Below are 11,830 nucleotides of genomic sequence, written 5' to 3'. Positions count from 1 at the left end.
CACTAGTAGCAGCGGCATCTATAGCAGATTGGGACTCGGTAATCATGCACGAATTGCAAGGAGTACGATTGGGTATACAGTTAGCGATCTATATGATATTAAACGAGTACAAACTGCAACAAACTCTTCTCTCACAGTCACGATTTTGACCAATACAAGTGCGAAACTACCGTGGCAGGTTATAAGAATAGTTAATGAGATTTGAAGTGTGCTCAATAATACATGTGTATCGCGAGATAAATCAGGCGGCATATTTCCTCCCAAAATTGAAACCTAGTATGGGTTATCTGGAATTGCTACCGAAGTCGATTCCGACAGAATTGACAAAGATTTTACAAGAATACAAGAGAGGCGTACTCAGAATCCGGCATTAATAGTACTTAGATTTTGCTATTTCTTTATCATTGTTTGCTTGCTTGGTTTATTCTTTGTTGCCATTTTGTGACTCCTTTGTAATGAGGCGGGCCCTATAACCCGTTTGAATATTTCAAAAAAGAAAAGAAAAAGATAATCCCACATCATTAGAAGGATAGCCGAGAGGGGAGTGAGTTTATACGTATGAATGGAGATGAAATGAACATCTCTTTTAAGTTATCTTGTTGTCAGAACTAATTGTTGGATGTTAACATCAAGAAATTAACAAAGAAAGAAATAAGGATAGGTCCAACACTAAATGACTATGAAGTGATACAACACCACTATACAGTTTTTGGTGGGTGGGTGTTGAAGTGATTTCAATCGTAACCACAAAGTAGTCTTTATCACTTTAGATTCATTAATATGTGATTAGATGTTTGATTAGTATTTTTAAGTCTCTTCTTATTACCACAATCACATTTTCTAACAGTTTGAGCTTTGCTTTGAGCAAAGTGGTTATAGCATTCTAAAGTAAAGTTTAAGATCCATCTTATTCATGAATTAGACTAACTTAGAAGTTTCTGTTTATCATTGTCTCTAAATTGTCTCGCATGCTTAGTGTAGTTCTTTAGAGTAATGCCAAATGACTCAAAACTAGGGTTGGCCACAGCCATAGGTTCTAATTGGTCAGACCATGGAGAGAGATAAATGACGGTTAGACATTTTTAATTTTCTTTAAAGATTATCCAAGGAGTTCAATAGCAATAAATGCGAGAAAGGTATTAATGTTTTGATCTAATTCTGAAAAGCACAACTAGAAAAAACTATTGACACATGTTAAACTAGTGATAATCCAGTTCAAAATGAGTAGAAAATGTTGTTTCACACGTCTCTCACATGTGTCATTCTTTGTGTTGTAAAGCAATCCCACATTGGTGGGAGACATGAGTGTGGTGCTCCTCTTAAGAGGTTAAGCACCCTTCCCTAATGAGGCCTTTTAAAACCGTGAGGTCCAAGTGTGCCAAAGCGAAGACCGCCGGAGAGTCTAGACGATCCCCTATCCTTTAAAGCCCCGAAGGATGGTCAACAGTATCACTAGCAGCCAGGAAGGCTGGTCCGCACCATCTTATGACACGTTATCAACATGATTCGCTCTACTATGATGTGGTCTTGGGAGGGTGTGTTGTAAAGCAATCCACATTGGTGGGAGACAGGAGTGTGGTGCTCCTCTTAAGAGGTTAAACACCATTTCCTAGTGAGACCTTTTAAAACCGTGAGATCCAGATGTGCCAAAGCGGACAGTATCACTAGCAGTCCGAAAGACTGGTCCGCACCATCCTATAACACTTTGAACATAATACATGTCTTTTTGTATTTTTAGGTGAAGCGGAATACGTGTTATTTTTAAACTTATCACATCTAGCTCTCATCTAACATCATGTTGAACTAATGATTGTCTAATGAGTGTGTCACATAGGTAAATATAGTCATATAGATATGTTGTAGGAGAATGCCTACCAAGTACTATATGGTTCTTCAACAAAAAAGAAGTACTATATGGATGGTTATAAATAGTAGTATTTTTATGTAGACAAACCCCCTATGTATGGGCAAAAGGACCAAAATGACAACCCTAGCATTATACTGGCTACTTATACAATAATAAGGTAATTGTTTCACCTACTTCTACATATACCACATAAGCTGGGGAATTTCAGAAGCCTCCTCTGTTCAAGTTGAATTGCTCAGATTGACACTACTCTGTTCTCTTTTATCTTCACAAATAAATTCTAGAGAGAGAAAACAGTTAGAGAGAGAGATGGAAAGATTTGTTACAGTAGCTGCAACCTCAAATGGAAGCTTATCTCAAAGACCCATATTCAAATCTAATGAATCATCTCGACTTAATAATACTTACACCTCATTTCCATCAAAACCACCACCACCATTAGGGGATGCTTCTTTCTCTTCATATCTACCTCCTCAAGAACCCAAATCAAACAGAATTTCCAACAGAGGAGGAATTGATGATTCTGATATTGGTATTTTTGAAGCAGAAAGATATTTCAATGAAATTCAAGATCAGAAAGAAAATAAAAAGGTTTCTTCTTTAAGTTTAAATCTTGATAGAATTGTTGATAGATGTGATATCCCAACTATTGCTCCAAGATTATCTTCAGTTTCATCTGTTGATGGGTATGGAAGAAATTATAGAACTGGATCTTTTAATGCTACTCCAACTGCTTCATCTGAAGCTAGTTGGAACAGTCAATCTGGTCTTTTATCTCATCCTCCTGGTTCAATTTCAGTTTCTATGAGAAATCTTCGAGTCGATAATGAGAAGAAGAAAGGGTCTGGGTCTGGGTCTTCTTCTTCTTCTAATAATTGGTTTTTTAATAGAAAATGCCCTTGCTCTGGTAAGAAATCAGTTCAAATTGAGGAGAAATTTTCAGAACCCAAAACCCCAAATGTTCATCAAAACAACTCTGTTTCAAATATTTCATCTTTCAATCCCACAAAACAGAGTTCTGGTGAAGGGGAAGGTATTGTTGTTCTTGATGAAAGACCTAAATTGATGAAATCAGTTGCAGCTGGCAATTGGGTGAAAGAGAAAGAAGTAGTTGCAGTCCTGGATCAGGGAGGTTTATCGCCGGAAAATGGTTTTCCGATCGAAAAGAGTAGGCGCGTAATTCCCTCCGGCAGACCTTTCACTGACAATGGTACTGCTGCTTTTTCATTTCCTATTCTTAGTCATCCTCCTGCTGCAACTAAAATGATTCTAAATGGTGGAAAACCGGTACTGAGTCAACTCGAAGATCCACCTCGGGAATCATTAGAAGTTTTTCGGCCGACAGAGGAGTCAACTGTGAGAAAGTCAACAGATTTACGTCGATTGTCAATGTCAGAGAGCGATCGACGGGGTTTCACTTTTCCGGCAAGTCCAAAAATTCGACCAACCCCGATTGAAGATGATGTCGTAAGTGATGCGAGTTCGGACTTGTTTGAGATCGAGAGTTTTTCAACTCAATCAACAATGTACCCAATGTATCGCCGAAGGGATTCACTTGATGAAATTTCAAGTTTTGAAGGTAGAAGATATGGGGGTAGTGGAAGTGGATTTCCACATTTTCGTCGTAGTTTAGATGAAACAACCGCACCATCAATAGCGCCAACAGAATGTTATGAACCAAGTGAGGTTAGTATCGATTGGAGCGTGACTACTGCAGAAGGAGGTAGCATATCAAATTTCTCAATTGCAGGCGCATCAGATTACGACGAATCGCGATTCTTAAATAACCAAATGAACAAGGTGTCAGCAAATAGTGTTAGTGGTCCAGGCACAATTAGTAAGCGGAAGGGGAACGGTTTGTTGAGTTGTAGGTGCGAGAAAGCGGTCAGTGTTGGGCCAAACCCAATAGTAAAATCCGTCTCGATGGAGCAACGACATCATATTAACGGGTCGGAATTGGGTCGGGCTAATCTGCCACAACGACATCATATTAATGGGGCGGAATCAGGTCGGCCTAATCCAGCAATGTCGAGGTTATCTGATTTGAGTTCAATGCATGTAAGTAGAGCATCCGGCAAGGTATCAATAACAAGGTCACTCTCTGCTAGAATGTCTAGACAGACACTGGCAAGTCGTTGATGTGAGTAGACCAAAGTTGTGTTTGTGATTTGAAGTTGTACTTCATGTTTGTGATTTGTTTGTGTGAAATCATTGTTTCAATTAGGGTTTTTATCTTTCAAATTTCATTGATAAGTTCGGAATAATTGAGTTTTATTGTTAATCAACTCATCGGTTGCTCATTTGTTGAGCCAGTATTATAGTTCTCCGTTCCGTTATGCATTGTTGAGCCAAAAAAATCCTTATACATTTTTTTTGAATATCGGCTATAATTATTACTGGCCTAAAGCCCGATAAAATTATTGGCCTAAAGTCTAACGAAATTAATGGTTTAAAACATACAGAAACTACTTTATTTATACCTCAGTTTGATATTCCTGGATTTGCGCTTCCCCATAATCGAACCTGAGACCGCCGCATTGCGGAGTAGATGCATTTAGCAACTGGGTTACCAATTGTTGGCAGTCCTTACACATTTTTGGCATCCCTTAAACTGGAACGCATGACAAAAATTCATGGTGGGCGGTGTAGATGCATTTAGCAATTGGGCTACCAGTTGTTGGCAATCCTTACACATTTTTTAGCATCCCTTAAACTGGAATGCACGATAACAATTCATGGTGGGCGCGGTATATGTCCAAATAGAATCGATATATGCATTCACCACCAACAAGGAAGAGAGAAGTAATTATCATGTCCGTATGTTTCAAACTCTTTTTTCTTCCCTTTCGAGATAATTGGTCTCCTTTTTAGTACAACCGCAATATTCCCCCACATTTAGAATGAAATAGTTGATTTTTCCCAAATACACTCTCAAAGAACATCAAAAACTTCAGTAGATAAAACGTATCGAACCCTAGTTTTTAATAGAGATTGTCAGAGAACCACACATATTACCATATGCCAATCTATATTTTTCAAGGACTGGAGTTTGGATAGATTTAAAACCTATCGACCATGAAAATTTCTTATAGGAGTCAATCACTTGGCAGAAAAATTGAGAACTAGATTTTGAGAAATATTACCCATCAATTTCCCTGTCTGTGCCTATTAGAACGAAGTCTTCCCCTTGCCCTCACCACACTTGGGCTATCCATCACCAAGACTTTAAGAATGGAAGTTTATAGGCGCCCCTATTATTGCTAAGAGCCTAAGACTACTCTTTTCCATACACACCACCCACAAAAGCAACCATTGACATATGTGGACCATGGGTCTCTTGATCAGACCCACTCTTTTGTAGATCATGCCTTTAAGCTCCATCGTACGTTATATTGTCCGAAGTAAGACCCTTATACTTGATCTCATTGTTTAGGTCATGTCTAGAGTGCATTATTCGCTACATGGTCCGAGTAGAATGAAACTTAATAGTATCGTTTTTGTTGCTGAAACAAAGTCAATGTCATTCAAACCTCTCAAAGAAGAAATGAAAGAATCAACTGAAACAATTCATTGGATATGCAACTACTATTCCCAAAGCTTATGACCCTTTCTATATACTAATAACCATGCTTTATAGAAAAGTCCATTTCACACACTAGTTTTATTGTAGGAGTCATAAAAAGATAAACACAAAGATTAAATGGGTCAACAAGTAGACAATACTCGAAAAAGCCGCATTAGTTTCAAATTTCTAATTCTCAAAAATCCGACTTATAAATAACTTGCTACTTTGTAATGAAAATGACCCGTAATTAAAAAGAATCTCTTATCGGATATTTTTTCTCTCTCTCTCTAATTTCTATCTCTTATTTGATTGTGTAAAGTCTACAAAGAAATTGAACCAACTTTAGGGGAGCACAAATCAAATCCCCAAAAAGCAAGGATTCCAAATATCATGGAAAAAGGAACCATATGACCAAAATTAAAGCATCTATTTGCTCCCAAGTGCTTAAAGTCAAAGTCCTAAAAAATAATGAAAATAAAAAGAAGATTGATAGATATGGAGTAAACATGGGAAATTTAAATAAGGAGCTTTACCCCATTATGAAGAATTAAGGATTTGACTCAGAAGACATGGTTCATTGAGATATGGGTAATTGTTTCAAATTCGAAAGACCAAAACCCCAAAAAACTGTATTAAGATCTCAATAGAACTGTCTCTTTGGTCACAAGAAAAGGTCTTTTTTTTTCTCTTTTCTTTTTTGAAGACTTCCCTTCCCTCATGGGCTTTTTTGTTTTTTCCAAGCTAGTTCGTGAGGACAGTTGGAAGTCTTCTTCCATAGATTAGAGAGAGAGAGAGAGAGAGAAGAATTGTGTATTCTTGAAAGAGAAAACAATAAGAAGGAGACGAGTTTTGACGTTTCCCAAGTATTTTTGAATACCAAAAAGGTTACATTTTTCACTGTTGATTTAGATGTTCAAAACGTCTCTAAATATGGGATTTAACAAAAACCCAAGTTTCCTATTCAAATCCACTCCTTATTAATACTCAATTACATTTAAATGGCATAAGATTAGATAGAGAATATTGATTAGAAGAAGAAGAACAACAACAACAGAGTTCTTAATCTTCAAGGTAAGTTTTTCTTACTCTCTTTAGGATTTGGATGAAATGTTTATTTCTAATCTTAAAAAAAAAACCATTGACTTTGTCATTTTATGTTGTTTTGATTAATGGGTAGTTCTTCATTTCATGATTTGTTATCTTATTGATTCAATTTCATGAATGTACTCTGTTCTAATAGCTGATTTTGATAAATTTGGATTGATAATGTTTGTCTAATTGAATCCCAAATTAGATTAGTCAACTCTATTTTTCACAATCTAGCTTGTTATTAATTGTGTTCACAGGGAAATTGGTTTTTGGGTGTGAAAAGTAAACGCCCAAGTTGGTAAATTATTGGTGAGATGACTCTAAGAGGAGGGCAAGACAAAAAGAAGAAGGTAAGTTGGGTTTTGGGGTTTCTTTATAACTCTAATTGGATCCTTGTTCTTCAACTTTTTTTCTTGTTCCATTTATAGACATTTTGTTTTTTCTGTTTTTAATGAAGAGGGGTCCATATAATTAACTCCTAGATGGTTAATCTGTTTTTAATCATCTCTTCTTCTTTGTTATTTGTTATTTGGTGTTTGTGGTGGTGGTGGTGGTGATTGTAGTTCTTCATTCCAAGATTCTTTTCTACAAGAGAGAAGAAAGAAAGAACATCGAACGAAAATTCTTATGAATCCTCATGTAAGTTTTGCAGAACCTATGTATTACTACTTTTTTCGATATAGTTTCATGTCAAATCCATTAGAAAAGAGGAAAAAGGGGTTGTTTTTCTTCTTTCCTTTTGTTTCCGATATCCCTACCGAATTTGATTGATTCAAAAGCAATCAATCGCGCAAATCTTACTATATATTTTGTTATTGTTATAGAAATCTCTTTGAACTTTATGAGAAATAGAAAACAAATTTTGTTTCTATATGTATGTAATTCCCTTCAATTGTCCATGAAATATATTTTTTGTGGTGAGAAATAATGTCCTTATTCAATCACAGACAAGATCAGAGGTTTTCGAGCAAATTGCGTGGACTTGGCTGATACAAAACAAAGCTTGATGTACACCTTCTACCAACAAACCCATTTGAAATTTTCAGCCAAGAAAAGTTTAGATATATTTGTCCCTAGTCCTCGGATTTCTTTTCCGAAATAAATTTTTGAAGTTTCTCTTTGAATTTTAAGTTTCCTTTTCTTTTCACTTTTCTTGCTTTTAGATAGAGGAGTTAACTCTTGATAGAGTTTAATGATGAAAACGTAAGGTATTTCTTCGACGATTCATGGTTAAACAAGGTTTAATGGTATGTGACTTGATTCTTAAAGGAAATCCGAACGAATTTAATGAAAAAGGATGCTAAGTTTATATAACCATTGACTAAAAAGAGAAAATAAACTGCAAAAGTTTTATATCTTATTGAGGGGTGGAGAAGAGGAGGAATTTTATGCTTACTCTATTAGTTTGTAAAGTATGACTTTTAATACAAGAATAGAATCTAATATCACATGCAGTAATCCTGTGTTTGTTTGTTCATACCATTTCGTGTATCTACTTGTGATTTAATGTCTAAATCTGATCTGAAAAGCAGTGGAGTATGAAAGATGCCAGACATTCCCAGCCAACTCTTCGATCTTTAGCAGAAGCTTGTCAGGTAAAATTCGATGAAACATCCTCTTAACCAGTCGTCTCTTTGATCTTGATCTTCCTTTTTCTTCTTTCGATTTTCTCTTTTCTTTATTAAGTCGTTTCCTTTCTGGTCTTCAGAAATACATTCTAGATCAAGGAGTATGAGTTTCAATCACCTAATACCTCCAATGACAAATGTTTCAGACGTTCAATCCTTAAGGTACGATTATCACTTAGATTTCCCCTTTACTTCCTATTTCCACCAACTAGTTTTCCTCCTAAATGATATAGGTTTGTTTCTCTTGTTTCCGCTTTATCTTCTAGGGTATTTGTAGCAACATGGAACGTTGGTGGAAAGACTCCTCATAGTGGACTCAACCTTGACGATTTTCTTCAAGTTGAATACCAATCCGACATTTACGTTTTGGGGTACGCATCTTATTTCATCTTTCCTGTCAAATCATGTTAAGTTTTGACATGAACTCGTTAGTATCGATATGGGTTTTGTAGAAAACGGCTTCAATAGGAAGGTATATTTTCATGTTTATTCATGATATAGCGAGTTGAAACTTGAAGATGAGTTCATCCTATTTACTTTAAAAGCTTTCAGTTTTCAGGAAATAGTCCCTTTGAATGCGGGAAATGTGCTAGTTATAGAAGATAACGAGCCTGCAGCTAAATGGCTAGCTCTAATAAACCAAGCATTAAACAAAGCTCCAGGGATCAACAACTTAAACAGCCCAAGAACCTCTTCTAGTTTTAGTACTTCATTTTCGTCACAAGCTTCCAGCACAAAATCATCGACTCCTAGGGACTCAAGGTCGACTAGTGGGTTACCGTTCTTCTCGAAGCGTTCTCTTAAGGCATTTAGCAAGAATTTTAGGACAGAGAAAGGAAGAAAACTAAAAACTTGTAACTGCACGGCCGAGTTGGAAAGGAAGTATAGTAAAGAATCATGCTTTAAATGTCAACAACCTGAGGTTACTGAAGATATCTCTTCTTCAGATGACGAAGAGAATTCGGGTGGTTTTATGGTGACGGACACGGTGACTGCCTCTAGTAATAACCACTTGAAGTATAGCTTAATTGTATGCAAGCAAATGGTTGGTATTTTTCTTACTATTTGGGTCAAGAAAGAGCTTGTTCAACACATAAGTCACTTGAGAGCTTCTTGTATGGGCCGAGGAATCATGGGTTACCTAGGAAACAAGGTAAGCATCGATTTGGTTCTTGTTTAGGTCGTCTAAAAAAACTCATCAACATGTCGTGATAGGCTTGACTCTGTTATAAAGTGCACATACTTGAATTTCATTAGCTTTTCTATTACGAGTATGTCGCTTGAAATAGCCTCAAATGACTATCACGCCCCTGACCGAAACAAGTGACTCAGGCGAGTCAGATTCAAATAATAAAAGAAAATTTGAACCGACGTTTTCTTGATGTGACAAAATGCTGGTTTTCTTTTTCAGGGTTGCATTTCTGTAAGCATGTCTTTCTACCAGACAAATCTCTGCTTTGTTTGTAGTCACTTAGCTTCTGGCGAGAAAGAAGGAGACGAGCTTAGAAGAAATTCTGATGTGATCGAAATATTAAGGAACACTCAATTCCCAAAAATCTGCAAATTGCCTGGTCGCAAAATCCCCGAAAAAATTGTTGACCACGAGTAAGCATTTCTTTTACTACCTATAGTTGAACAACTTAACTAGATCTTTTAGATCTCATGTTCTGAATTGCTTTTGTGTTCTTTTCTGTAAATTGTACTAGTCGGGTCATATGGTTAGGGGACTTGAATTATCGGATTGCCTTGAGTTACTCAGACACCCGAAAGCTTCTGCAGGAAAATGACTGGGATGCCCTTTTCGAGAAGGATCAGGTATATATTCATATCAAATCCCACTTTCGACTAGTTGAAGAATAAGCTTGTCAAGTCTTAAATATCACCTTCCTGTATTACATTTGGCAGCTGAAAATTGAAAGAGAAGCGGGACGGGTATTTAGAGAATGGAAAGAGGGAAAGATATACTTTGCTCCCACTTACAAGTATTCGAATAATTCAGATGTTTATGCTGGAGAAAACATAACATCGAAAAAGAAAAGGAGAACTCCTGCTTGGTACGCATTAGTGTTTGTGTTTTTCTTTTCTAAGTCAGATCTGAAATCTGATTTCAGGCCTGAATTGACTCGTCTGAATAGATGATATTGTTCGATTCTTGGTCCATATTCAGACTAGTCAGATTTGGTTGATTTTTGTTTTGCCTTTACTTTTCTTGTGAATTGATTCTTTTTATGCACCCACAAATGAGTATTTACTATAACACAGGTGTGACCGAATACTATGGCGTGGAAATGGGATAGAGCAACTATCATATATACGTGGAGAATCGAGGTTTTCTGACCATCGACCAGTTTGTTCTGCTTTCCTTATGGAGGTTGAGATTCCTGAAGGACGATCGAAGAAAGCAATACCTAACTCTAACTTAAAAGTTGAAGTCGAAGAACTCTTGACTCCAACTCGTAGATATATGATGTTAAATAACATGTAAGCTATCTATAAACCCAAAGTTTTTCGTCATGTTATTCCTAAACAGCAGCTATCGAAACTCTAGTTCGAAGTATAATGTAATTTCTCTCAACCATTTTCAGGTACTAAACCATTCGTGAAGCAAAGTACGAAGATTTCTTGCCTAAAGAAAGAAAACATAAAGAATTTTTGGAATTCATTTTGATCAATCTTTATCATACATGAAGGTAAGCTTTTCTATAATATGATTTCAAATATATTACGATTTCAAACATATGAAACAAGTAATACGACATTTTGTTTTACATTCTTTTCTGCAGCAAGATTGAGCAAGCAAATATTCTTTGATTACTTTGGAGATAAATTCATATGAATCGGTGGAGGACTAGATGACTAACCGAAAACCATACTAATTTCGATTTTCATTGTTCAAGCATAAATCTTTCTCGAGAGAGGCTATTATACAAATCGAAGTTTCTCGAAGACGCTTATTGATTCTAGTTATGCATAAATTGGAGGAATTTGTTAATTAGTATTGTAATTTTATTTCTTTGAAAATCAATGATGATGAAAATTTACATTGAGTTGTGTAGGTGTTTGAGGTAAAGGTTTGATTTCAAATTAACAAGGAGATCTAATCTTTTGATAGTTATGACAAGATTGAGACTTCATTTTATTCCAATATCTACTTCTCTTTGTAAATAAAAAATGAATAAAAATTTTAACAATCATTTGGAGAAGACATAAAAGTTGGATTAGTTGGTTTGGTTATGTTACTTTAATAGTATATGTGAGTGTTCTTATTGATACTATACTATTATAGTTACACAGGACTTGTACAATAATTTGTTTTTGTACGGTGCAGATTGTTTTTTAATAAGATTCTGAATTATATAACAACAATAAATACAAATAGAGAAAATTATTGTGTCCATAAAAAAAGATCGCCGCATTCAATTGTAGTAATTCAATTGTATGAATAGTTTTTCTATTATACTATGTTTTCAATGTAATCATCCCATCTTTGATAATATGTTTATGTTTTTTGGGATGAAAAGAACAAGTAGGAAATATTGGTTTTAGAGATTTGTTAGACTATGGGACTTTCAACCTAGTCTCCCACCTAAACTTTTGATACAAACTAGTTTGGACTTGGACACTGCCCATTAAAGGAATTTCATTTATTTATTTTTCTGTTGAACCCTAGTAGTAGAAGCC

The 11,830-nt window shown here is 35.8% G+C and overlaps 2 protein-coding genes across 5 annotated transcripts; both read left to right on the top strand.

Annotated features, from left to right (window-relative positions):
* The first annotated feature begins 1,960 nt into the window (after window positions 1–1,960).
* On the top strand, window positions 1,961–4,167 carry PKS4 (phytochrome kinase substrate 4). The gene has a single exon (XM_086637856.1). The coding sequence runs from the start codon at window positions 2,177–2,179 to the stop codon at window positions 4,004–4,006; it is 1,830 nt and encodes a 609-aa protein (XP_086493982.1). The 5' UTR covers window positions 1,961–2,176; the 3' UTR covers window positions 4,007–4,167.
* Window positions 4,168–5,765: 1,598 nt separating this feature from the next.
* On the top strand, window positions 5,766–11,361 carry LOC147545461 (type I inositol polyphosphate 5-phosphatase 10-like). 4 transcript variants are annotated; one of them, XM_086638572.1, is made up of 14 exons: window positions 6,243–6,503; window positions 6,779–6,871; window positions 7,085–7,160; window positions 7,469–7,768; window positions 8,054–8,116; window positions 8,230–8,311; window positions 8,416–8,520; window positions 8,702–9,302; window positions 9,561–9,754; window positions 9,856–9,964; window positions 10,055–10,203; window positions 10,412–10,630; window positions 10,735–10,839; window positions 10,933–11,361. In XM_086638572.1, the coding sequence occupies exons 6-13, from the start codon at window positions 8,253–8,255 to the stop codon at window positions 10,739–10,741; spliced, it is 1,443 nt and encodes a 480-aa protein (XP_086494698.1). In that variant the 5' UTR covers window positions 6,243–6,503; window positions 6,779–6,871; window positions 7,085–7,160; window positions 7,469–7,768; window positions 8,054–8,116; window positions 8,230–8,252; the 3' UTR covers window positions 10,742–10,839; window positions 10,933–11,361. The 4 variants fall into 4 exon arrangements, with proteins under 4 accessions (XP_086494697.1, XP_086494694.1, XP_086494698.1 ...); XM_086638571.1 differs by lacking the exon at window positions 7,469–7,768 and having other exon boundaries at window positions 5,766–6,503; XM_086638568.1 differs by lacking the exon at window positions 7,469–7,768 and having other exon boundaries at window positions 5,921–6,503; window positions 8,051–8,116.
* The last annotated feature ends 469 nt before the right edge of the window (window positions 11,362–11,830 follow it).

Source organism: Eschscholzia californica, unplaced genomic scaffold (genome assembly GCF_041429995.1).
Source record: "Eschscholzia californica isolate CP2 unplaced genomic scaffold, dmEscCali1.0.p SCAF_4, whole genome shotgun sequence".
NCBI classification, from domain to species: Eukaryota; Viridiplantae; Streptophyta; class Magnoliopsida; order Ranunculales; family Papaveraceae; genus Eschscholzia; species Eschscholzia californica.
Note: the sequence above shows the minus strand (reverse complement) of the source record. Positions and strands in the feature narration are given on the sequence as shown.